At 45.7% G+C, this 26,505-nt stretch overlaps 1 protein-coding gene across 4 annotated transcripts; it reads right to left on the bottom strand.

The window, feature by feature from the left end:
- Positions 1 to 68: 68 nt before the first annotated feature.
- Positions 69 to 24,682, bottom strand: CSNK2A1 (casein kinase 2 alpha 1). Of its 4 annotated transcripts, none has more exons than XM_055722321.1 (13): positions 24,546 to 24,682; positions 10,856 to 11,055; positions 9,688 to 9,799; positions 8,666 to 8,767; positions 8,182 to 8,232; positions 7,320 to 7,379; positions 6,560 to 6,643; positions 6,028 to 6,138; positions 5,109 to 5,210; positions 4,137 to 4,237; positions 3,300 to 3,448; positions 1,890 to 1,976; positions 69 to 1,400 (listed from the first exon to the last, which is right to left on the bottom strand). In XM_055722321.1, the coding sequence occupies exons 2-13, from the start codon at positions 10,954 to 10,956 to the stop codon at positions 1,285 to 1,287; spliced, it is 1,176 nt and encodes a 391-aa protein (XP_055578296.1). In that variant the 5' UTR covers positions 10,957 to 11,055; positions 24,546 to 24,682; the 3' UTR covers positions 69 to 1,284. The 4 variants fall into 4 exon arrangements, with proteins under 4 accessions (XP_055578296.1, XP_055578297.1, XP_027669316.1 ...); XM_055722322.1 differs by lacking the exon at positions 24,546 to 24,682 and adding an exon at positions 24,493 to 24,514; XM_027813515.2 differs by lacking the exon at positions 24,546 to 24,682 and adding an exon at positions 19,023 to 19,218.
- Positions 24,683 to 26,505: the final 1,823 nt, after the last annotated feature.

Below are 26,505 nucleotides of genomic sequence, written 5' to 3'. Positions count from 1 at the left end.
GCTGCTCCTGTGTCAAAGTGTGCCACCAACCCCAGAGAGGCCTCTACACAGGGAACTTAAATCTAACCTCGATAAATAAAACCAAATGTTTATTTACACCAAAGAATTCCAACACTGGATCTTTCACATATGAAGGACAAAGTATATATACACAGCAAGGGGTAGCAGGGCTGTAACAAGGGTGCTTTTCCGTTGTCAATGATAATATTTGTCCACAATTACTGATCTACCATTTCAGTTTAAGTTAACGTCTGCTCGCTCCTTCCTCTCAGTGCATATTTACAAGACTGTGAGGTAACTGGTATTCTCACCACATGGCACGTGAGGGAGGGGATGGTGGGTGAAGGTGTGGTATCGGACTTGGCGCAGTCTGATTTTTCCAGCTTTAAGTAGCCACCAGCTTGAAACCTATATAAACAATTTAAAAACAATATACCCAATAACAAACTAATTCCAGAGATCCAAGCCAAGCAACGGCAGGAAGAACTCTCCATGAGAAAGGGGCTGATTAGAGTACGGGTTACCCTACAGGAGCACCTTTCCTAGAAGGTGGCAAGGACTCCAATTGGATCAGTAACTTCATCTTAAAAGACTAAAACTACATGCAAAGGGGTGAATTGGCAATCTGGTTGGCTCCTAAGGAGACTTCATTCAATCCAATTAGGGTTTCAGATATTATCTGCACTTACACCACCTCTCCATACTGGAACTGTCTCCTCAGTGTACCCTGGCTGAGTCATGTGCAGGACATGGGGCTAAAGGTGAGTGGTACTTTAAGAATCCCCCTCCCCTGCCTCATGAAGACTTGGTTTGGTAGTCTCTGGAGAACAGCACAATCCCCCAAGGTGCAGGCTCGTGGAGGATTAATGGTGGGAACATGAAGAGAAGAGATTTCCAGCAGGATGCAAGAGCTTGGAAATGCTGTTGACTCATCTTTGTTCTTAAATGAAGAGTAATTTTTTTTTTGGGGGGGGTGGGGGGGGTGGGGAGGGGAGGGGGAAAACCAAAAAACTGTCCGAGAAATATTCCATCTGTAGGTATTTTTCAGGGAATCCCCTGAGTTACGAAAAGTTCAAGTAAAAAAAGAAAAATCAGCCTATAATAATTTTGTATATAATGACTGAACTACTATAAATCCACAAGCAACAGTTCAGACACGGTGCCTCCAAAGCGTTCATCCCCTCCCTTCCCCTGCCAGGCACGAGCTGCGTCCTGAGGAGAGGTGGAGGGGGAAACCTCTTCCCCACCTGACTCAGCTCAGGCAGCAGGAGACAGAGCCCATCACTACTGCTGAGCGCCTGCAGCAGCTGGAACGGGCATCCCCAGAGTGGTGGTGGCAGAAATGACAGGTGAGCCTGCTAGAGGTCCAAGGGGTGAAGGTGTTGGCACTGAAGAAATCCCTGGAAGAGAGACAGGTAAGCAGGAATTAGCACGAAACCAGTGCATCTCTATCTAGGACAGCTCAGCTTCTTAAATGAAGCGGTATCATTGCAGGTCAGTTTGCTGCCGCTTTGTTACATTTTCCAAGCTGCCAAAACAAGCTGAGATTAAAGATCTGTCACTGTTCTCTGCAGCCCCTGAAGCGCACGCAGATTTGTACACGTACGAGTGTCACTGACAGGCAGATGTGCGGCAGCATCACTGTCCTTAAAACACCTGCCAAAAAAATCCAGCAGCAAAACCCTTTTAAAAAGAGACCAGTAAAGCAGGTCAGGTTGCAGTGAGGCCTTATTTATCACGCTCTCCCACCCACTTCTTCATAGCCCTCCTTGCCCTTGTCATCAGTCCCAGGAGATGACCTAACACCCCACCTGCAGAACTCACCCTCCTGGATCCTCACATCCACACAGCACATAAAAATGTTTTAACATGCTGACAGCAGAACTGACCTGACATCATACTCGCACTGCTGACAGGAGTGCTGCCACCTGGCATGTTGGACGAGCCCATCCGAGCCTGGTCTTTCACAATGGGATCTAGGAAGAGCATATTAATTACCTTTAGGTGCTGTGTTGCCAGACAGCAGCTGAAGCACACTGACTGCCCCGCGACCTCTGTGCTCAGCCCGCCCTGGCAAGCTGCCTGTACCAAACAGTATCAACCATCATCTACTGGAACACAGAAGTTTCCACCAACTCCAGTGGGAAGCACCCAAGAAGGTACCAAGGTAACGTGATCTGCAAAAAGTCACCTAAATGATGTGCTTTGGAGTTCAGCGGGAATGCTTGACAGGAAAAGCTGAAGGAAATGAAGTTGATCTCCTTTCTATGCTAAGCAACTGCATGATTGCATAAAGCCAATCCCAGAAAAATGGGTGTAGCAAGCAGAAAGATTATCGCTAATTACAATCACATGTCATGTCTCTATACACACCCCACAGCAGCCTGTGAGTTGTAATGAGTGTTACTGGAGCTTGTTGCCTTCTGTAAGACATTCCCAACTTACTGCATCTTTATTTTTAGCTGCAGGTAAATAACACTACCATCTGAATGGAGGCAACCCCTTCCTGCCTCCCAAGCCTACTGCATCAGACAAGGGAATTTCCAATTTTGCCCTTCCTCATGTTCAGTTCAGTAAAACCTGCATCTCTATTTGGACACAAGTTAATTCAGCCATTTGCCCAACTCTCACATTCCAAGCTCTCAGCTTTACCAATTCTCATACTTGAGAACATTTCACTTGAACATTGCCACAGACAGAACACAGATCTATACGGTTTGTTAATTACACAACTCCATTCAGCAGCAAGAAAAAAACCACCACCCCACAACCCTGAGCAAATACTCATTTTGCACCGTTACAGCTGTTTCAGAAACCTATATATCAAGATTTGTAAAAAACAGCAAGCATTTGAAAACATTTATTAGGGAAAACTACATTTTTGCTTGCAAAACCAAGACCTGAATATACCATTTGCTCAGGTACACATTTAGTAACAAAAGCAGTTAAAAGGGCCTGTTGCTCAATGAACCAGAGTTACCTGGTTTTATCAAAATGTGGGATCTGTGTACCCAAACACCTGCTGAAATTAGCATGAGTTTAGCACCAAAGCTTATTTAACACAGTGCTGCTGATTCACTGGCCTGACACGGGCATACAACACTTTTTTGCTCGGCTGGTGTAGGTGGCAGTGGCCTACTTTATCCACCACAGAGACAAGCAGCCTCAGCTCCAGTGCAATTATTTGCAAAGACCAGGCTTATTATGTTCCTGTTCTTAGCTCATATCTGCACAACCTACGGGAACTGAGATTTCCCAGAGGCAGAGGAAGAACTCTTTGGACAGCAGCTGATACTTACAGAAGTAGGGGTGTTCCATGGCTTCTCTCGCTGTGAGTCGTGACTGGTGATCATATCGCAGCAGCTTGTCTAAGAAATCCAGAGCTTCTGGACTCACCAGATGTTGGTTTTCACTGTGAACAAAGCGCTCCCATCGCTTACGGGAGTGTCTGTGAAAAAAAAGATACCCCAATCAGGCTAGGCAAAGGACTTCAATGCCAAAATTCCTCTTTTTTAAAAGAGCAAGAACTGCCACAGATGTCCATCTCTGAGAGGGGCTGCTGCTTGGTGCGGCAGCAACAGGGCCGAGCCACACTAGAGCACAAGGCAGCAGTACACCGTGCCTCCACGTGGCGGCACAGCCACCACAGCCCCGCACAGCAGGAGGACTCGAGTTCAGAACCAATTTACAGAACTAAAATCCCTGCTTCTGCTCTTCTTTTACACCGCCTCCACCATTAGTTCCTTGTAGTTTTAGTATGTGTCACACAAAATAACTCTGAGGGGAAAAATATGTAAATGCCATCTTATGCAGCAATTGATTTTCTGCACTGTAATTCTGAGAAAGACCATTTTGTTTTTTCCCCCAGAACACTGGAGAGAGCATTTGTCCTTCATGCTTTATGCTCCAGCAGTTCATTTACTGCCTAGATGACATTTAAAAACCTTTCCTCAAGTCCATTTCCAAATAAAAGACCATGGGAAGCACTGGCAAAAGGGATGAAAGGCACAAAGTGACAGTTCTCAAGAATCTTGGCTCCCGTAAGCGTAATTTTTTGTTTACTTCAACATCTTTGACAAAGCAGTAGCTGTCCGGGTCTATCAAGAGCTTATGAGCTACTCTGGACCTTGGCTCACCTGCCCAAAATGTCATTGAAACGTGGATCCAGTTCAATGTTGTATTTGTCAATGTAGTCATACAGGTCTTCTGTTCCCAGCACCTTGGCTATCCTCACCAACTGGGAACAAACAGAAAAATACGTCACTACTGTGAGGGTACGATAATGCTAGAGCCCATGTGAAGATATGAGCCGCATATTCCCTTGGGAGCTTGAACCTAGTCTGAACCAGCAGCCACAAGATCATCTTGTGGCTCTGACTTCCCCCGTCACATACAATCACAGGCATCATGAACACGCCTCCACTCACAGCTGGAGCTCCGTAACCCAAGGCAGCCAGGAGGGAGCTGCATGCCCTAACATCACTAAGACTTGAGACCTTGCAACACTAACTCCCTTTGTAACAAGAAAATATTCAAAACCAACAAGGCTAAGTGGTCAAAAAAGCAGAAGCTCTATAACTTGCATGCGATGGGTGAAGCACCACCCTGGAAGGGCTCTAGAATGAAGGACTGAGAACAGAAGGTCACTGTTCTTGAATGTTAGATGCCGAGTACATGTTAAAGGTTTAAATATAAAAATCTTGGCCTAAAGGCAACACATCAAAGATTTCAGAATCTGTATAAAACTGTATCAAATTCACAGTTTCTATACAGAGGGGAGGGACGGTGGATAGCAGCGAGGATTTTCCACATAACCTAACCTCAGGAACAGTCGATCTATGTACCAGAACACACCAAGCCTTAACATAACTATTGTTACAACTTCCTAATACCTACTGAGAAGCTCATCAGTACAAAGCAATATAAATCTATTTCCATTTAATTGGTTAAATAACCTTGCCCGCTTGACAGAAGGAACGTGGCTTCAAACTGAGCAAAGAAGCCATTTGAGAAATGCTTAAATTCTTCTTTGGATCCCTCGATAGAAGTGTAATCAGGAAACCTTCATTGTGCTAAGAGAACAGAGATTGTACATGACCAGCTCTCACCTGATCATAGTTGTCATGGCCATGGAAAAATGGCTCCTTTCGGAATATCATACTAGCCAACATGCAACCCAAGCTCCACATATCCAGACTGTAATCATACATCTGTACAAAACCAGAAGGACAATTCAATTTCTAATGAATTAAGCAGAACAGACTCCCCAGTACTAACAGGGTCCCCCCTCCCTCCAGTGGTACAAACACAGCCACATTACACTGGGAACAGACTGAAACATCTTCATGCCTCTTCACCGCAAGATCACTGTTCAGCTCAATGTTCCAGTTACTCAAATTAGGATACAGCAATTAGCAGAACAGCAGGTATCCTATTTCCATCTTTGTCCATACAGATATTAAAGACCAGTGGCTTTTTCTATTTTCACTGCAGACTTCAGAGTTATGAATCATTCAGAAAGATACGTTGAGAAGGGAAGCATCACAAGCAACAAAAGGAGTGGACTCCACACGGTACATGGGCAGGTGAGGAAGTGCCTTCATTCAGAACCAGCATGATCTGAAAGTCACCAGTAACACTGCTATTTCCAGCCCACTGCATTTCCATAATGCAAACTGCCATCAGATATGGGGTTGTTTTTATACCTTAATTTAGAAGTTCATGCAGTACTAGCTGTTCCCATAAGGGCTTTGTTTCATTCCTGCACCTTACTGCAATTGGAGCCTTGCTAAAAAAATACTCAAGATTTGTATTCCAAGATCCATGATGATAGTTCCGAAGTTTTTGGGTCCTGAGACTACTCATTTCTTTAATTCAGAGGCTTTATAGCCACTGCTTTCTGTGATACATTTTAGAATGGACTGTCTTTAGCTTCAGGTCTCCAGATATACAAATTTCTGGTTTGCTACCTTGAAATGGCACAGACTTTCCACACAAAAGTCACTGAGAAATCCTGGTAATTCTTACCTGATAATCTACAAGGAGTTCAGGTCCTTTGAAATACCTGGAAGCCACTCTGACATTGTATTCTTGGCCAGGGTGATAGAATTCAGCCAAACCCCAGTCTATTAGTCTAAGCTAGAAATGGTAGAAAACAAAGGAAAAAGGCTCAAGGGATGCTCCAGCTCTCCACTGGCTGAATGACACTACTGGTGAACTTAAGTTTGAAGCTTCATTTACAAGTCTCCTATTTCCAATTAATTTGAAGTTGGTCAGAGAATCTGTTTAGGTATTCTCCCCTAACCTGTTATCAGCAACCAGACTAAATAAAATATCTCTCCTTACTAACCCTGTTTATGGGTTACATGTAACCCATAGAAAGAAAAGCAGCACACAGAAATAAATTTTACATTTTTCCATCTAACATAAGTGCAGTCCCCCCGCCCCTCCCCCCTTGAAGATGTATGCTAGTAGCACTACAGAGAAGCACCAAAAAGGGATCCTAGTTTTCCAAGAGAAAAGCAGGACCTCTCCCTACCCTCCAGCCACTCCACATTACCTTTCTGTGCTCGTGGTCAATCATGACATTGTGAGGTTTGACATCTCTGTGCATGATTCCCATGCTATGGCAGTAATCTAGAGCCTGTAGGTGACATACAAAGAAACAAATGCTGAAGTCACAACAATCTTTCAAGTTCAATCATATTCAGAACAATTACCACATATATCAAGTCTAATTAGGCAGCAAGACCTGTCTAGTGTTATATCCTGGATGAGACTCAGGGACCACAGAAAAGGCTTCTACAGCCCCCTCTAAAAGGGAGGTGCCAGCAGCAGAAGTGCTTTTACTTCACCTCATGTGCTTCTTCACAAAAATGGAACTTCAGAGTCCCTAAGGGCATAGTTACTGGGCACTTAAGATCAAACAAGCCTCCCCTTCTCTGGACTCCTAAGGAGGAAATATTTGTTTCAGAAAGATGGACAAATACATTTGACTTGCATTACATCAGAGTGCAAAATCAGCCAGTAACAGCTTGCAGTATTCTGTTTTCAGAGGCTACATGTACTTCTGATTTAGGATCTAAATTATCTCGTGTACCCAAAGGCTCTGCTAGCCTCAAAAAACCCATCAGGACTAGAATTTATTGCAGAAACAAGGGCGAACAATTGATTCTGACTTGATATATATTTTTCCACCTAATTCTTCTGTAGCTTTCCTCCCCGATCATCCCCACTAGTGAAGTGACCACCATCTCTATAGGATTAACTGAGTGCAAATCCTAGAAATGAACCGACAAAACAGCAAAGCACCAACTTACCTTCAAAATCTCATACATGTAGAATCGAATATCATAATCTGTTAATGTCTGGTATAATTGCTGTGGGACACAAACACATTGTATCAGTGTTCAACACCCAAGAAAAACATCACATCCCTACCAATCCAGAACAACCCAGCCCTGTTCTCGGCTGCTATGGTTCTCCAAACCCATTTGAAGGAACAGTACAAGTTTCCCAAGTTACTCTGATCCCACACCCAAGACTGATCAGTCTGTTCCTCTCCCCTTACAAATCACATAGTTTACTTCCAGCTCTGCTCAGGCAGTACATTCTGATTCCTGTCACTAACTCCCTCAGGTGGCACTTGCCCACCACCAGCACGATGTATTTTGTCTGCAGATGATGTCTCAAAAAGACCAAGGGTGCTCTGCAACATTAAGCGGCTATTCCAGATTGCATTGCACAGCCATTCTTCTCCTGAGGCAGGTCAGTAGGGAAGAGGACAAAAACATTTAAATCCCTTTTCCCGTAAGTATGAAAAGCCACAGAAACAGCTGCCCACATTTAAAGTGGTCCAAATACATAGTTATACACTGAACATAAAAGTAAAATGTTCCAAAAAGGCACTGATGGTCCACAAGATAGCAGATTAATTTGCTCCAAAGGCTGGAATACCACTTGGAATCTGGACTCTCATCTTGTATCTTCTGTGGCAAAATGGTGCTAAAGGACTAATTACAAACTTCTGCCCCAAGTGTATTTCTCTTTAAAGATGGTTGCTATGTTGGAAAGAAATGTTTAAATAACCTGCCTGCCCCCTCCATACTTGCCTTTCCCCAGAAAAAAATTATGAACGGCTTTCAAATGGAAAACATTAGAAGTTCACATCCCACACTGTACCTTAAAGTCTGTGTTGTTTACATGTTCAAAAACCAAAGCAGGTGTCCGAGACTAAAACAGAGAGAAAAGTGTTCAGTCACGTTAAGTTGAGATAATATGTTTTCATCTAGGATAATGAATTGAACTATTTTTAGACCTAAAACTGCTAGAAGCCCCTCTGCCTCAAATATACTTCCGATTCCCCTCAGAGAAAGCACAGCCAAAGCCTGCAGCCCCTGGCAGCACTGTTTGTAGAATGAATTAACTTGTCTCAGTTCACTGGTATCTCATCCTTACAGATCGTGGGGCTAAAGGGACCTGCGGGGGAAGGGCCCTCTGAAAGAAGTTAATCAGATTAAGAGCTGATCTGATTAGGCAATTTAAAAGCAGGATTTAAGAAGGGGGGGCGGGGGGGTGCGGTGGGAACAACAAAAATCCAGATCAGAGCTGAACAGCAACTTCATCCATAACCCCAGTGTACCCTTTAAGTTCCTTCCATACTCACCACAGGATCTTTTACTATATCTGCAAGAGTGATTATATTGGGACCGCCTCGCAAGTTCTCTAAGATCTTGATTTCACGCTTGATTTTCTTCTTTTTAACAGGCTGAAGAATAAAAACCCAAAGTGTAAGAGTACTTACTGCAGTAAAGTGAGGCTAATAGGCAGCTTAACATCCAAATGACAAAAGTAGGTGACTGCAAGTCAGCAACTTACATCAGAGCCTTTGCGAGTTAAGTTCAAACAGCTAGATCTTTTTGTTACCCCAACTATGCATCACTCCAGCAAGGGCTCACATATATGCAGTCTCCTTTCTAACCATACAACCCTGACAGCTACAAACATTAGTTTCATGTGAATGAGCTTCATTAGGAAGATGGCCTATTTCTTTTAAAGCTGTCTGAACATAATTTGATAGTTCAAGCTTCTTAACTGGGCATGTGGTAAATGTGTAACTAACTATGAGAAGTCCGTGAGCTATCTGAGTGCCACTAAATTAAGGTATTTCACCAATCAAGGCTGTGGAATTACCAGCATTCAGGAGATCCTGACTCAGTTTGGAAAGGTATTACATGTGTAAGGGAACATGCAGAGCAGAAATGAAAATGTTGAGGTTAGCAGCCTCCAAATCTTATCAGTGGCTTTAAAGGACACTAGTCCCATTAGTACACAGGCCTCTTCACACATTACAGCACGCCAGGGCACTCACTGGTAGTTAGAGAAGGTAAGAATGTTCTTGTCAGCTGTTGCAATGTTGCTTAGCTCCAAGTAAAAATCTGTTGTACATCGGGACTTCTTTGAGACAGAAGCTAACTCCTTACAGGCAGAGATCTGACTTAATATCCAAGTGTGGAGCTTCTATTAGGAGACTCAAAATGATAGCCTATTTCACTGAATGATGCTCCAAAACCAGGCTTTGAGGATTTCAGTTTTAGAACATTGAATGGTTTTAGACAAAGAACTGCATTTTCTAGCCTCCTGATCACCTCAAGACATATTTTATCTTTTGCCCAATCCCCAGCTCACCTTGAGAATTTTAACAACTACTTTTTCATTATTTGTAATGTTGATGGCTTCAAATACTTCACTGTATTTGCCTCGGCCTAATTTTCGAACTAGCTGGTAGTCATCTTGATTTCTGTGGAGAAAAAGAGAGTTCCAAAGAGCTCAGTCATTTCCATCACAATTTATGAACTGCTCCTTAACACTGAATCACCGCCTCACCTTCCAGACAAGGTGGATTAACTAGTGTCTTATGTCTCCTGAACACAATGACTAAGAATTAGGAGAGAAAGAAGGAGCTTTTACTTGCCCAAGTTACATTCAGTCCAGAACTTACTTCTTCTGTAGCAAGTAACATAAGCCCAACTATGCATTTCAGCATCAGCAAACTCAAGTGATCCCTTCTATTGGTCTTCTCTTTTCAGAAGCTATATTTTCCCTTGTATAGTATTGTTAAAAATCAACAAATCCAGCAAAACCAAAAATTTAAGTGCTAGCCTGTTTAAAAACAGACTAGGCACAAATCACCACTTATGCTCAGAAGACTGTATACATTTCAGAAGCCAGGAACTGCACCAAAGCCGAGGGCCAAACTTAGTCTGGGCCCTGCTATACAAAAGCAGGAACGCAGAGCTATGAAGCTGGCTGGCATCACTGCTGTGATTCTGGGACGGTTTAGTCATGAGCTCAGTTTAGACACCTCCTTCCTTCAAAAAGCAGCAGACATGTCTCTTCCAGTCACTCACAGAGAGCTGAGCAACAAGTCACAAAATAGCATGTACCTATTTAAGTCTGCTGAGTCTCTTCACTCATCCAAGTCAGAAGCAATTCCGGATGTCTTTCATTGCTTTTCAGCCCTGCACCCAGGGCTGCTTACATTGTTTCAGAAAAGATTTTCTTCCCTCTGAAAGGGTCTGTCTCCTGACTACTTGGCAAAAATTCTTCAAACCAAACTCTTAAGGATGCTGCTAAAAATGTTCCTGCATTGCTGGGGATCTGAGATTTTGACAAGAAACACTTTTCTGAATAAAAGTTGCGATTTTAACACTTGCCATGCTCACTAGACCTCTGCCAAGGAGCATGAAAAAGCCTAACACAGCACAGGTGCCTGAACTCCCTGTGTACCACTATGCAGGATCCTACAGGGATTGATCCCACTCCAGGGACATCCACAGGCAGCACAGAGACTTACCCCCACTCAACAACATGCGACTCATAGTCCCAGTACTCCCGGGGTCTGTGTGTGTTCACATCCGTGTAAACTCTGGCCCTGCTCGGCACGGGTCCCGACATATCAGACAGGTTGGCAGGCGGAAATGATGAGATATTTGAAATCAGAGGCTACTCAAACTGCAAAGCTGGACAGAGGATAGAGGCCTCAGATTCTTCCACCTGCAGAAAGAAAATAAACCAGAGGTTAAAATCTCAAGATACTATAAAAATATTTAAGTTAATCATTAAAAGCTGCTGAGAAGCAGAGGCTGGAGCTCAGCCACAGGCCTGGGATCATTTGTCAGAGCTTGAAAACAATTTGCCGGCTCTCCCTCACACAGGATGGGACTACTTGGCCCCACCAGCAAAAGTAACACCCTCCTCTTCCCTGACCTTGCAACTTTCAGCATGTAGCTTCCAACTTACGGTTGCAAAGATGACTTTCCAAAAGGGAAGAAATGCAACGTGCCCTGTTTCTGCAGACAGATTCCCTCTTTTCAGCTCCAGAGTGAAAGCAACAGCCATCAGCCACAATCTCTTCCCCATCCAGGAATAAGTCTTGCGCCATCCCATGTAGCCAAAACACTTCATTCACTTAAGGCTGCACAACTATCACCTCTTGCAATGCAAACGATGCTGCAAACAGAGCTGACAGACTGACAAGGTCACCCATACAACCTGAATTAAGCACTTTCTGAAGTTTCAACTTGTAGAAACACCACTTTTCATTTAAATCAGAACTTCAGGATTTACTTGTGATTCTTAAAAGGACTGAAGCCTTTCATGTGCTCACACACAGAGACTTGCGTGGTTTACATTGATCCATTCTGTGGAAAGAAAAAAAACACCTGAACTGATCCACCACTACTATTGCCCTTTGCACCCGCTGGAAAATGCAGGCACTAACTGAAGCATTTACATACAAAGTAAGGCCAGTCAGCTCAGAAGCAGGTTTCTGGAGAGCAGTGGAATCCAGACACTATGTCAGAGCATGGATCTTCTCAGTTATAAGTACCATCCCACCCTTATATTAACTTACAGGCTCATATAAGAGCTTAACAGCAGTTCAACACAATAAGCCAATGTTGCTTTCCCCACAAAAAAATAAAAATAAAAATTAAACGTATTCACCTGAAACCAGCATCAGGACCAAAACTTCATTAAAACTTTATGTGAAGGTAAGACTGCTGAAGTCTGAACAGCACACTGGGGATTTTCATATTACATCATTTTTCCACATTCTGAAGGCGGCTTTGGCTACTCTGTCCATGCCCTCCTCCACGGACATCTCATTCCACCATGTCACAACAGATACCTTCTATATATAACCCAGTGCCCACCTGAAAGTGAGCAAGACTTACACAGCAGGCAGCCATGGGGTCTCATCTCTGGGCTTACTTAAAAAAGCAGCACTACCCTGTACAATGCAATTAAGTCCTACCAACTATAGCATTGTCCAGATATAGGACATTTATAGTGATAAAATACATCCACACTAATTAGACTATGAGGAAAAGTACATTCCCAATTAGCATGGAGACAAGAAAGGACATTAGGAAGATATCAGAGGCCAGTCGTCATAAACCATTCAGGGACTGAATGGCTCAGTGCTCAGAAGACTTCATGACAAACCGAGGCAGCCAGAGTTCTGCTGGGATGAGGCACCAGTTTTGGTCATAACTTTCTATAGTCAAGCCATTAAATCTGACTGTCCGAAAAACAGTGGCATCTGTGTTGGAATACAATGCTTTACCCAAATACGGAAGAAAAATTCTGCTGCAACAGTCTGAAGATGTTTCTTTGCATTCTGCTTTTCCAAAGGATTTGGTAAGCACCTCTACTTCTTCCTCCTTAGAATGTGATTTTTGCAAAAATTCTTTTAAGTTTTATCAGTATTGAGACTGATCAAAATAACTCAAAAGTAGTTTACTGTATAGACAAATATTCTAATTTCTGAATATTTAAGACAACAGTAACTCACTCCAGTTTTTATACCAATATTGTTCTACCTGAAATGAAAGGAGTGTCTTTGCACCATTCAAACCTTTCATGAGTGAAAGTTGACACACTTTAAAATGTTTAAGTACAAGAACCTCTTTGTCAGCTTTCAAGATCACTTACAAGGAAGGAAGCTGTATCGGAGCATGAAAGAGTATTGCCTGCTGCGTAGCATACGGCAGAGACTATACGACCCTCTTTATAGAAAGGCACTTAATCAGTTGGCAATGCTATAATCTGAACAAATATAATGTATATTTGCTATGCAAATCTTACCCCTTCACAGAAAAAGGGCAACTGCCAGGCTGCAGGAGGAAGGAATAGCCCCATTAATCAGAAAGATCTAGAAATCTGCTCAGAGTAGGCTATCAGGATACATTACACCAGAAGAAAATTCTAGAAGCAAAATCCTGCTCTATTGGCAGCATCCTGTCATTTATTCAAGGTCTGCAGCACTTCAGTCTGCTCCAAGGACCACAGCAAGAACCACTGGCTATGAAAACAGTGGAGGACCTGGGTGACACAGGTCTGATGTCCTTCACTGTGTCACACAACTTGACCAGCAGCTGGTTCTGCATTTGGAGGCAGAAACCCACATGAGCTTTTTCTGATGCGGACCGAGCCTCCTCAGGTGGTACAAGACCTTGGCAGTATGGGGGTGTTTTTTGACCTACTGACACACAAACGGTGTTGAAGGCAGCTCCAGGTAGGCAGAGCTGCAGTAATCCAGCCCCAAGGTTAAAAAGGGATGCGGCACTGTTCCAAAGTCCACAACTGAGCTGTGACTGAGGCTGTGGCCCAGTAAAGAAAGGATGAGGCACTTCAGCCAGGTGTTCAGCTAACAGAAGAATAGGCAGTATTACTGAGAAAAAAAAAAAAGAAAAAAAATAAACACAGAGTCTGTTCTTGGGCAAAGTGTTGGTCCTCTAACAAAGTAACACTTTCAGAAGATTAGGCAGCAATCATCTAAGACCTCAAACCATTTATGCGGCGTGACTCAGACGCTTTGAAGTTACATGTATATTCCAAAAATGTACTTGGGCATTAACAGAGCATGCAAGTTTACTACAACACTTTTAGTACAGCGAAATTCATCAGATTTCAAAGTTTAATCACTGTGTATTTGTTTCTCCTCATTCCATGCGCTTCTGACACTGGCTAACTTCCTCTGCCCAATACTCCTCGTGTAGGAAATAACCGAACCTACATATAAGATGACTTTAGAAATTTTAATTTTTAAGCACAACTCAGTACCAATAAAGAACATGCAACTGCTCCACCTCATCCAGCTTCACAAGATCAGTTTCAGCATGGGAAAAAATAACAAAGAAAAATCAATCGTATTATCTAAAGATAGATCAAATTTCACAGTGGGTATTTTTTGTCACATAGCTCTAGCCTAGCACAAGCTGTATGTTGTAACAGACTGCTCAGAGGACTTTTGCAGGAAATCATTGACTGCAGCTTCTAAGAATGGCACACAATGCGTATTTACAACAGTAGGTATTATCGTCTACTGCTCTTTATACAGGGACAGGGGAGAGTCTGCACAGACAGTTTGGTTTTAAAGCAAAGTTACACACATATACAAACATACCCTGCCTGAAAGGTTCTCTCCCTCAGCTCCAAACCACTAAAGAATTTGTATATACTTTGCTTTCACTGTCCCTAGAAGGGGGGACAATTCTGCAGTGGATCTGAGCTCTTTGACAGAAGGGACTGACACAAATAGGGACAAATAATGATAGGTGTGGTCATGCAAAAGTCCATTTAGCTTGTAGTTTTGAGGTGGAAAATCTACAGTATGAGCCGTGATTACACCTAAATGAGATTAGTGTCCTGAGCTTGTTACAAAAGATGAGTTCTGTTCCTGCAGAATTCAAACAGAAAATGTCATTTATGAATTCCTGCATTAACGACAGAATAGTAGAATAATTTATATTAGGAGAAACTGATAAAAGTAATCTAGTCAAAGTAGATCTAACTAGATCAGGTTGCCATGTCCAATGTAGCCTTTAGCATCTCCAAAAACTACAATGAATCTCTGAAAATTTTAATTTCTCTAGAAGTGCTTAAATATGAATCATAACCATGAGCTTTTAGGAAATATACCAGAGGTATACAGAGAGAGGAAGACAAAGCTTCCAGTCACCATCTGACACATGCTGTTCAATGCTAAGGCTTGCCTGTGCAAGGACAGAAAATGGGTCTTTTCTGTTTTAGCACCTGTGGTGACAGCCCTTGGGAAGATGTGACCAAGTAGCATTCACATGGTAGCTATAGCAAATAAGCACCAGGCAAATTTTCAATGCTTGGTTTTCCCACATAGGCCTGCTCTTAAGAATGTCATTTAAGTATCAGCAAACTGATAATTAGCTAGTCTCTTATACAGCATCCTTATCAAGAGCACCCCAAAGGACCCTGCTCATCCTGCGTACAAAAAAATCAAAAGAACATAGTCAAATACAGCACTGCATGTACTACCAATAATTACTCCACTGGAGCGCCCAAGAGCCCCCAGTCAAGAGACAAAACCAATCCTGCTACGACCATATAGAAATTTATTAATTGGAAGATCTATTAATTAAAGAGGCCCATTCTTAGAAGTTTGAGTTATTCCAACAGTAGCCTATTATCTGAGCAGCTTGGAAAGCTAGACTTTTTATGCCTAAAGTTCAGTAAAATGGTAAAAAGCTTCTCAATGTTCTCTTTAATTTAACCCACTGTTACAAAACCCCTCCTTTTTAAAAAAGGATTTTATCATCCTTAGAATGCACTCTAATCTCAATGGCAACCTGTGCCCCCACAGAGGACTTGATCTCTTGTGAGGTATCCAATATTTACAGCACCTATACCAAATTAGTATAGGAATTTCCTACACCCTCTGTTCCTTCCAGATGTATCCATTTACAGCAAGCAGCAACGAAACATAGCTAAGAAATCTATGCAGGTTAGTTTCTGAGAAACATTACCTACTTAGCCTCTAGTAAAATTCACCTCCCTCTTTTTTTTTTTTTTCTAGTCAAAAATAACTAACACTGGAAGCTTCCCCACCCCCTCTTTTAAATGGAAATGTTTTTGGCATGGAGCTTCTCTCAAGCACGCAGCTACTCACTCAGAACCTTCAACCTAAGAAGTTGCACCAGTATGACGCAGCATACATACAGACTCCCAGTGAGCTGGAAGCCAAGAGCTTCCCAGAAGACTGGTGTCCCGAGGAACCTGCAAGTGCCATCCAAGCGATGACCTTTGTGGATGAGGTCTGGAGTATAAATAATGCAAGCAAGCACACGAACACTGCTTGACAGTGGCCTCCCTGTGGAGTGCTGTTAACAGGACAACTTGCCGTCAGCGTGAGCAGTTCCAAGTTCACCCAGAGCAGAATGAACCCAGTGCACTATGTTCAACAGCACATACACAGTGTTATTACCACTGACCCACCTGAACTCAGATTCAGTTAGTAGAGGGCAGTCCCAAAGGGGTGAGAGGCCCCAAATTGTACCAAACCAAACTCAAAGAGTCAAGAAAATATTTCCATCACTTTATCGATTCCAGATAGACTGTCCCAGACAACCTCATCTTCCTCTCAAGGAGGAAGCGAGATGCACAGATTGGTCAAACAGGTCTAGAGACTTTACTCTCACTTCTGCTTTCCCTATGTAAGCTCATTACCAGCAGTGATTATGACAGACTATGACTGTAAACAGGCTAAGAGAGACAGCAGCTGATTAATTTTGAAAAAACCTAAGCTCTCTGTCAGCTGAGAAGAGCAGAATTACAGTAAGTAGTCTGGAATCAAAAGGTTATTCCTTGCTTTTATCCACAACTGGAAGTGAGACATTACCTGAATGGCTGAAACTCAACCTCTGAAATCACGAGTGTACAATGTACTTTATTAGTGAGAGGAAGCATTACAATTATCAGATAAAACTGATTATGATTTCGTTCACATAGGCCATTTATCCCTTGCCTGTAAGCCTCTCAGGGAAAGAGCACTCACTTCTTCAGAGTTTGGAGAATAACTAATACTGGATAGATGCCACTGAAATTAAAAGATCAAGGCATGCTTAAATACTACAGTACAGCCTGCTGGCAGCCAACATTAATCAAAACACAGTTTACCTTTAAAAGAAGGAATAACAGTAACCAACTTCATAAAAAAATACATTCTATCTCACAAAAGAAATCTGATTTGTGTATTTTCATGACACTGGAACTGCAGCAATATGAGTATGGAACAGATGACCTCCAGAAGTCCCTTGCAACCTATATTTTTCTAGGATTTTATAGCTGAAATAGAAACAAACCTGGATTAACAAAACTGACATTTTATACCCTTTCTTGAAGACCATCCACCTACTAAAAGGACAACATCAATAGAAAAGCAGATTTTATAATCTAATTGAGTTAAAAAAAAAAAAGCTTAGGTTTGAAATCAAACTTTTCTCTTGGTATTTTTTTGGAATAGCACAGTCTGCTCTAAGCACATTTTTCCACCAAATTATTTTCCAGGTTTCTTTTAAATAGCTGGTTGTGTCTAGCTGTGGAGAAATAACAAATCATGATGTATAATGACCTCAACATTCTCTTAAAAAAGCAACAGGAACAGTTGTGATTAATTCAAAATAAGATATAACCAGTCACTAGGGAAAACAGTTGAAGGGTTTAGTTAAACTTGAAGACTTGGAGTAATTCTGTACTAGCAACATACTAAAATTGAGACTGGTTCTCCCGTCATCAGCTTCACCGATTCCTCCTCCGAATTCCTCACAGCTCCTGCCAATGAAGAAATCATTCCCCTGTAATGAGGATCACAATCTACATAAAGGCCACAAAATGGCTTTACTGCAACTCCTTATTTTATAACCTCCACAGTCTTGGGGAAACCTTAACTCTCCCATTTTACAAACACAGAAAGCAATGTCTTATCATGTCTGACACCCTCCAGGTTGCCCTGGCAGTATCACTGGTGCCCACATGCTCTCCTAGCAAAAGTTTTGTCACAGTTAGTCTCCATTTTTGTTCAGACCTGTGACAGCTAAATTTTAGTGGCGCTTACACAGACCCTCTACAGATCTTCAGTATCTCTGCATGGCTGGACTACTGTCCTTTGCGAAACTTTGCTGTGGGAAACAGCAAGTGTACCTGGGCCAGAAGAGCTGGGATTTTTCTCCAGCAGACAGGAAGCTGCCAGTGATGGGAGCACTCCTCACTCCATCTCCTACGGAGTTTTATACAGAATAGCCAACTTTGAAAGCTCTTCTCTTCCCACTTCTCCCCAAAAATCAGACTCTCCCTTGTATTTTTAGAGCTAAGCTAGCACACAGAGCAAAGGCAAAGCTTTCCCTAACACAAAAAACACCAAGACTGGTCTTGGATGAGGCTGTGTAGCTGCAGTAGCCAGCCACACCGGCAAGGCACCCAAGCCCCAGCAGCTCAGTGCAGGCTCTGCGGCTTTCCCATGCCTGTGGCTTCCCTTGCCACCATTCCCAGCCTCTCATAAATCAATGTGGATATCCTCACTGCCAGCACTAAGGGCTCCTCACACAATCAAATAAAAAGGGCTACAAATGTAACCAGGAATTGCCAATCTAACCTGTCGGCACACACATACCAAAAGAAACTGATGACAATCCACTTCTGCTGGCATCTCCTCCCCGCCCTGACAGTTCAGGCTGAGCATGGAGTGCAGGCAAGGTGGTAGGGTTTTTTTGGGAGGCACATCTCTTTAGGTCTGACCTAAAGCCAAAAAGCAAGAGCGCTTGCAAAGACTTCAACAGGAAGTGATTCTTTTTCTTCTAGGATCATTAAAAAAAGTAAAGCTCCTACCACTGGAGCTTTGGACAGTATTTTCCAATAAATCAGCTGCCAAAAACTACGGTTTCTGAGATCCTGGCAACAACTGGTCCTGAAGGCTCATGGAGGGGAATGTTTCAGCACCACTACAGGCTCTTTACAGCTGACATGTCAACTGGCAGTGTCCTCTGGAAAGTTCTACCTCCCTAATTACTGCTAAGTGACACAGTTGTTTTCCTCATTAATTAGTACACACAGAGTACTGACAGGCCAATTGTTCAGCTGATTTGACTCCTACGGTTCATGTCCAGTGAGTGATTTAGCTGTAACTCAGACAACTGAACTGTACCTACCATCCGTAAAAGTTAGCATTTTCAATTTATCTCATCATGCGATTCCTAGAGGCAGGAACAGTTATCAGAGCCAAAGGATAAACCAGTGTACACTGCATGTAACTATTTCTTCAGGAAATCCCTGTGATCAGCTGTTCCCACCGAGCAGGCAATGCACTGCACACCATCTTCACTGTTCAGCTGGCATCCAGAAGGCTCAGCAAGAGACACCCGGTGTAAATCCCTGCCGGAAAGTAGAAGTTCTAACATAATTCTCCAAAAATACATCATTATTAACACAAGACCAACCTAGCCACAACTGTTCTAAAAAATCAAATGGAAAAAACCTGCTATTAAACTCCAGAAATCAGTATCTATTATGCATTGGGTACCCTAACACAACACACCAAGTGCTGGGTTTATACAGCTACAGTCAGAAGGGCAGTTCTCCCAGACCTTGCAAGTGATGTAAGTGTACTGACTAGAGTTTTAATATTTTACACCCGTGTTTTAGAGATTAACTGAAGCCTGATGACCACAGCATTCATCACTCGGTGTAACCCAGCAGCGACATGAATGTTGAACCCACCCTTGCCACACCAAACAAACCCACACCACTGTTGGCCACATACAAAGACAAGTTTGTCCATCTCCACAGCATCATCTTTAAACCTTGCAGTCACCCAACAAAATCACTGTGCAGCACTAAGTCATGGCTTAGGACGAATATATATTTATATGCCTGGTAAGATGCATACGTTGGACATATGCCTGGATGCTAGACGTTCTAAAATACCAAAACTTGTAACTTAATTTGTAAACTCAGTTGAAATAAATCTGAATGCTGCACAACTTCCTCCGTGAGCAAAAAGCCCTCCTTTTCCTTCTGGAGTACAATCAAAGTGCTGCTTAATCTGCAGAAGGCAAGGCTGGAATTTAACAGCACATAGGTAACAGATAAAGAAATCTGTGACAAAACTTGTAAGAGAAGAAACATTGCAGGAGTTCTTGCTTTTCTACACTGGAAATTAATTTGTTGTGTGCATCCACACTCAACCATTTTCAGATCACTAAAAATATTTACTGACAACTCATGCACATGTGTCAAAGATGCACTGAGAAACTGTCTTCTCTGAGGGCTTTGGCAAGAACACAGGACAGACACCATTTCACCTCCCTGGACACATACGAGGACTTCGGGAGCACTTCTTCAGGACATGGCGAGGCCTCTCCCACGCAGTGAAAGCAAGTTCTGGCAAATAATTCTGTGTTAACACCGCAGAACATGCTGGACTCTCCCTACACTTAGCTTAATTAAAAGACGACTACTTTACCCTTCAGTTGTTCCAGAAGGTGCAAGGGCAGAGACCTACTTCTCTGCCAAAACAGACTGAATAACTTCATTTTTCTAGGACTGCTCTTAACACTCGAAGACATGACTATCCAATTGGCAACCTGCAGCCAAATTCCACCTTGGCCCAAAACTATTTTCCACTTCCACTTAGTGGACATCTTATTCACCATTCACTTCAAGTAAATTGCCATAGTATAATCCAGCCATTAGGCTCAACAGCCTGCTTTAGAAAGCACCTCCGTGCAAATGGTGATATTCCATAAAAATTAGGAGTTGGTTGTAAGGTGGGTAGAACCTATCTCTCAGAAATAAACTCTGTGGAGAAATATTGAAATTGTAACCTTCCAAATATGAGTCTGTGGTGGTATTGTCTTGAATCCATGAAGAACTCCGTCTCCTTTCTGCTCTTCAGCTTCCCAAAGCAGCAGCATGAAATGGATAATAAAATCATTTATCTGAATAAAACTGTCCAGAACAGTCTGAACAAAGGAGCAGGTAAGACTTGTGCCAGGCTTGCTGCTCCTCTACTGCTGACATCTAATCAGCAGAAGATATCCACGAACCATTGATCGTATGACCACATCAACAACCCCTTTTCTTATCAACCTTTCTCACCAACAGATAGGTTTGGCACCTTGATGGCAAACAGGGTCCAAAAACCAGCTTGTAAAAACACTCTGCTTTCAGCAAGAGCACTAATGCTAGTTCAGAAAGCTGCAGTTTCCTCTTCAAAACAGTTTTTCTAGGTCCAAAGGAGAACTCCTGTTCTCCAACTAGGCTCTGTAAATTCCATGACAGTCAGCTCTTGGAAGCCCCTGGAAGGAGATAGCCAAGCTCAGAAAAATTATCCAAGAGTTGTCTCGCAATCAAAACCAGATAATGTTTGTAGCCAGACTAAGTCATAGCAGTCCTTCCTGATCTTAAAATCTGTGGAGTTTATTCTCTCAAGACCCTTACGGAACAATAAAATCTAATGTGGCATCAATGTCACCCAGATAGTTTATAAAACAGATACCTTATAAAACAGATACCTTAGTGTAAGCAATTCAATAATGGAGGAACAGTGGAGGTGACAGGTCTGGTAACCCAGAAATAAATCCCTGCCTCTTCAGAAATGTGACATGAAATTAATCACACCACCACAATGTCACCCATTTGCTTCTCCTGTATTCCTTTCCCTTATTCCTCAGAGGACACGAGGAAAGATGGAAAGAGAAAACTAGTTCTGTAAGGAGAAAATGCAGAAAAAGTATTCAAGTGGAAGGTGTAAAGACACCCACCATTTAATAGAATTGGGAAAAGTTACATTCCCACCCCTCTTATCACAGCAGAAACAGTTCCTTTCTCTAAAACTCCACAAATCTATAAATAACCCCCTTTCCGCATCCCATATTCTCAAGATTCCTACCTCAAACCCATTTCATGCCTGTGTACCTAAGCTGCACTACTTGAAAATACCTCAAATCTCAAAGACTAAAGTCTTTCCATGTCTCACCTTCAGGAAACAGTATTTTACCAAGTCTTTCCCCAGTAATCCCTACTCACAGGTCTGCATCTTCGTTCTCACATTTCATCAGCTTTTTTCAAGTAAACTAGTACTATTAACCGGCCCTGCACAAAACTAAACCCTGTTTAACATCATGAAACATTTCACAATCAAATTTTCTCCACATTTGCTGGAAACCTACCGCCAATTTTACTGTCTCTCTTCCAAAGAGCCATATTCCCAACAAAACCCATTTCTCCTCAACCCATGAACTCCTGTGCCCTGCCAAACCCAGAGAACCTGTTCTGAATCTCCCACTTAGAAGTCTCTGCTTTCTCCTCCAGCATTGGACTCTCTCACCACATTTTTCCATACTCTGTGCTTTATTCCCCTGCAGCAGGTTACCTAGCTATTCAGCTACATTAACTTCCCCTCCTGCCTTGGCTGTAGCAAAACCTTACCTTCCTTGCTCCAGGGTTGATGTTACCTTCCTCAACCTTGTTTCAATTCCTTGTGGGCAGCGGTCAACTTGGCAAGCTCAGTGGTCTAAGGTGCAGGAGGTATACACTGAACTCCCTGCCACCACCCACATTGGGAACTAGAAGACAGCAAGGTTTTACTAATAATGCATAAATTATAGAAATTATACTACCAGGTAACAGAGAAAGGTGAAAAATGAGGAAATCTCTCTCCATTGCCAAGATGAAAGGGATGTATCACTGCCCACCACCAAAGATCTACATACTTCATACTCAGGCAAAGGTTTGAATCTTTACGATAAACTTCTCTGCCACGAGGCATCCAAAGAGCCAGACTTCGAGCCACAAGATCTTCTCCAGGGGCGGAACACAGACTGCTCTGTGCATGGGATCCGACACTATTTAGCTGGTGGGAGGTGCATCCCATTCCAGTTTTCTTTTTCCAGTTATAGACACAGTGTGTGTCTCCACAGGAGACATACTGCTGTTGGTATGTTTTACCCAGACATTGCATTGTGCTGTAAGAATTGTAATGTTACCCTAACCCTAGTCTTAGGGCTCAAGAAGGAGCTGATCAAGCTACACGCTTTCCCCAAATGCTGCCTGAAGCCTTCCCACACTCAGTCTCCCCTCTCCTAGCATAATCTTTGCCCTCTTCTACATCATGCTGACATGAGCTATGCATGGGATGTGTGATTTCTCTGCACCTACCTATGCTACACCCAGAATCCATGCTGGCAGTCACATCCAACACCCAGGTCAAGTGGTGGTACGACGTGAACACCAGTGCTGTTCGAGTCTGAATATCCTAAGCAACTATTATGTCTTTGAAAAGAACATTGGAACAAAACCCTAAATTGCTACCTGTCCCCAACCAGAAACGCTGCTGCCTCTGTGTGCTTCTCTCTAAAAAGATGGTGTTGCGCTCAGTCACCTCCAATGGGTGCTTACCCCCAGATGCAGAACGAGCTGCTCTTCCCAAAGAGTTTATGGAGCACACTGAGGACAGAGCTTGCATGAGCCAGGTGAATGCACACAGAGCACACTGACAGCCACCTCCAAAGAGACATGTGCAGCACCCTTTTTCACAGCCTGGCATCAACAGCCAGCATGACAGCAGCTCCCCAAGACCCCAACCCTGTGGCAGGTTTGAACAGCACAAACCCTGTGCTACTGCAGACCTCTCTCACAGGTACTAGGGATCAGCACAGGCCCAAAGGACCACACCACCAAACAACACAGGCTCAGGATGCATAAATTTAGCTTGCAGAAGTGAGGCACATGTCCTTGTGAGTCTCTGCATAGATCAACCACTACTGTCAGCAGAAAATATACCAATGACTGAGTGTTTATAATGCAAACTTTATCAGTCGTACCCAAAGTCCTTAGTAAAAAAGAATAAAGCCATCTGATAAATGACACACATGGGGTTTCATAACCTTATCTGCCCTTACATTTACAAAGCACATTTTACCAACAGTCACACAGCCTGTTGCCCCAAGGCACAATTAACTAAATTACAGCAAGGGCAACACTGACCACCATTGCTTTCCAAAGATAAGAGCGACTGGTATGGAAATCTGTGAAAACGACCTTCTCCTCCACCCAGAAAGGCCCAGAACAGAGTCCCTGCGTGGCAGAGGGTGGGAGCAAGAAGAAACAGGCCTCCCCTTGCCCCTCCACACACCTCACCTCCCTCTGCTTTTTTGTGCAAGGCAGGGAAAAACCAAGACAGAGCCTTTTAAGTAAATAACACCTACACCGCCTGAACGTGCGAAGTCGTAGAGCTAGGGGGAGGGGAAGGCTACCCTTCCGTGGGGCCCTGCCCTTCCTGCGCGGCCGGTGGCAGCGGGCGGCCCCAGGCCAGGCTGAGGGCAGCCGAAGCGGCCCCCCGACAGCGGCCTACCTGCTCCCCCCTCGGGGGCACGGAGGCCCTGCCGCCGGCAGGAGGCGGCGGGCGCTGCCCTCCCCGCCGCGCTGGGCCCAGCCGTTCCGCCCCCGCGGCCACCACCGCCGCCCGCTCCCCCTCAGCGTCGCCGGCCCAGGCCCCCCGCCGCGCTTCAGCTCTCCTGAGGAGCGGCCCTGGCCCCTCAGCCCACACCGTGCCCGCAGCGGGGCAGAGGGGCGCAAGAGACACGGCGGCGCCTCCTTCCAGTCGCTCCCTCCACCCACCCCCGCCGCCGGGCCCCAGGAGGGGCGCCGGAGCCGCCGAGGTCCGCCGGTACCTGCCGCGGCCACCCGCTCGCCGCCCGCCCGCCGGCCGCACACAGACAATATGGCGGAGGCACAAGGCTCGGCCGCCAGCCGCAGGGACCAGAGCGAGGCGCGCCGGAAGCGGAAACCCCGCAGCCCCGCGGGCACGCGACGTGCGGCGGGGCGGGGCGCGCAGGCACGGCGGGGGCGGGGCGCCGCGGGGCGCTCTGGGGGCCGTAGTCCGCGGCGCAGCCGGACGGCGGTGCTAGTGGCACGGCCGGGTGGCGGGAGAGGCCGCGGGTCTTGTCCCCGCTCCCTGCCCCGGGCCCTGTCCCGGCACGGGGAGCGTGGCCGCCCCGTGAGGCGAGGCGGGGCGGCGCGGCGGGGCCCGCAGCCCAGCGCGGCCCGCCCGTGTCGGCCTCCCGCGGCCCCGGTGAGGAGGCCTGGCCGTGCGCGGCGGCCGCCAGCTCCCGGTTCCCCCCCGCGGGGCTTCCGCGGGGCCGCCGGCGACCGCCCCTCGGCTGGGCTGTGCGCGGGGCCCGCCGCCAGGTGGCAACTGCGGCCTGCGAAGCCGAGCGCGGTCCGCAGCGCCCCCGGCCCGCCCGTGCACCGCGTCTGGGGGGCCCTTACCCCGGGCCCGGCCCGCCCGGCCCCGCAGCGGGGGAGCCCCGAGCCGGGCGGCTGCGGGGCCCTTGCTGCAAGAGGCTGTGCCCTCCGCAGTGCCAGTAGTGCCTGCGGCAGCGCTGGGCCCGGCGGGGCCCAGCCCCGGCCCCTTGCAGGGCCCGCTCATCTCCTGTCGTGTGTTTAGCCCCGATTCCCGGTGGTGTGGCCCAGGTTTCCCCCAAGGGCTGGCCCAGGCAGATCATGCACGGAGCCCTCATCGCAGGCTGAGCCGGGGGAGAGCCTGGGGTGGAGGAAACGTGTTGGGACACAGCCGGACCCCTCTGCTGCTTGCTCTGAAACTGCACTGAGCCCCCCACCCACGGCGGGAGCTGCCCCTGCTCACAGCACCGCGGCAGCAGCGTGCCCCCAGCTCGCAGCACCACGGCGGGAGCTGCCCCCGCTCGCAGCACCCTGGGCACGAGGTTGACAAGGGACACGCAGTCCTGGGCTGTGGCCACCACAGCTGGGCTCTGGCCAAGCGCTGCAACCTGCCTGGAGCTGTGAGCCAGCCCGGAGGGGAGGGGGATTTGTGCTCAGGCGTGTCCCCAGAGCCACCCCTGCACAGATCCTGTGCCTTTCAGCACGTGGATGTGTGGCACAAGCAGATCAGAGCCAGCCTGGGCCCCCCCCAGACTCTCCCCAGCTGTGGCCTCATGGAAAGCTGAGCACGGCCACGCTTCACCCTGCTTCCCTCCTGGTGTGGGAGTCTCCCCCGCGGGAGGCTGCTGGCCCAAATCTCACAGCCCCTTACCCCGGGTCACTCCCATTAGGTAAAGGAGCAGCTCGTCTTGGCGGGGGTATCTCCCTCTCGCGCTTTCCTTGTATTGTACGGGCCTGGGTCATCGAGGAAATCTTACAGGTCCTTCTGCTGCCGAGTGGTCACGGGGGAAGCCCAGCCCCCTTCCCCCCATTGTCAGCGGCTGGGCTGTATCCTCGCTCTGAGCCCAGGCCCCTAAAAATAGCTCTTTGTCAGGCGATTGTTCCGACACCTTCGCGACTGCATTGACGTGGGCTGGAGCAGGAGAGTGGTGGGGTAGGTGGAGGGGAAGGGCTGGAGGTCCCTCCTGGGACCACTCTGAGTATTCACCGCTGATAACGGCCCCTGTTGTGGGGAAATGGGCTCCCAGCACGGGGCTGCGTGCCGAAGGCCTTCCCGTGCCGCTACCCGCGGCTGCCTGCTGCTGCCCACTAGTCACCTCTCCCCCACCTGTCCCAGCTCTTCTGCCAGCTCTGCACCAGACCCCTACATTGGGGTCCCCAAACGAGGGGAGGCCTCTGCCCAGGGCACACAAAGTGGAATGGAGACCTCCCAAGCCCCTGGTGCAGACC

Source organism: Falco cherrug, chromosome 10 (genome assembly GCF_023634085.1).
Source record: "Falco cherrug isolate bFalChe1 chromosome 10, bFalChe1.pri, whole genome shotgun sequence".
Classification (NCBI taxonomy): Eukaryota; Metazoa; Chordata; class Aves; order Falconiformes; family Falconidae; genus Falco; species Falco cherrug.
This window is presented reverse-complemented; position numbering and strand designations above follow the sequence as displayed.

Coding starts and splice junctions, on each gene's coding strand:
- CSNK2A1 (XM_055722321.1), bottom strand. CDS start 10,956: ATGTCGGGACCCGTGCCGAGCAGGGCCAGAGTTTACACGGATGTGAAC. Junction 7,380..8,181: donor TAAACAACACAGACTTTAAG/GTACAGTGTGGG, acceptor TGTGTCCCACAG/CAATTATACCAGACATTAAC. Junction 6,139..6,559: donor TTGACCACGAGCACAGAAAG/GTAATGTGGAGT, acceptor TACCATTTCTAG/CTTAGACTAATAGACTGGGG.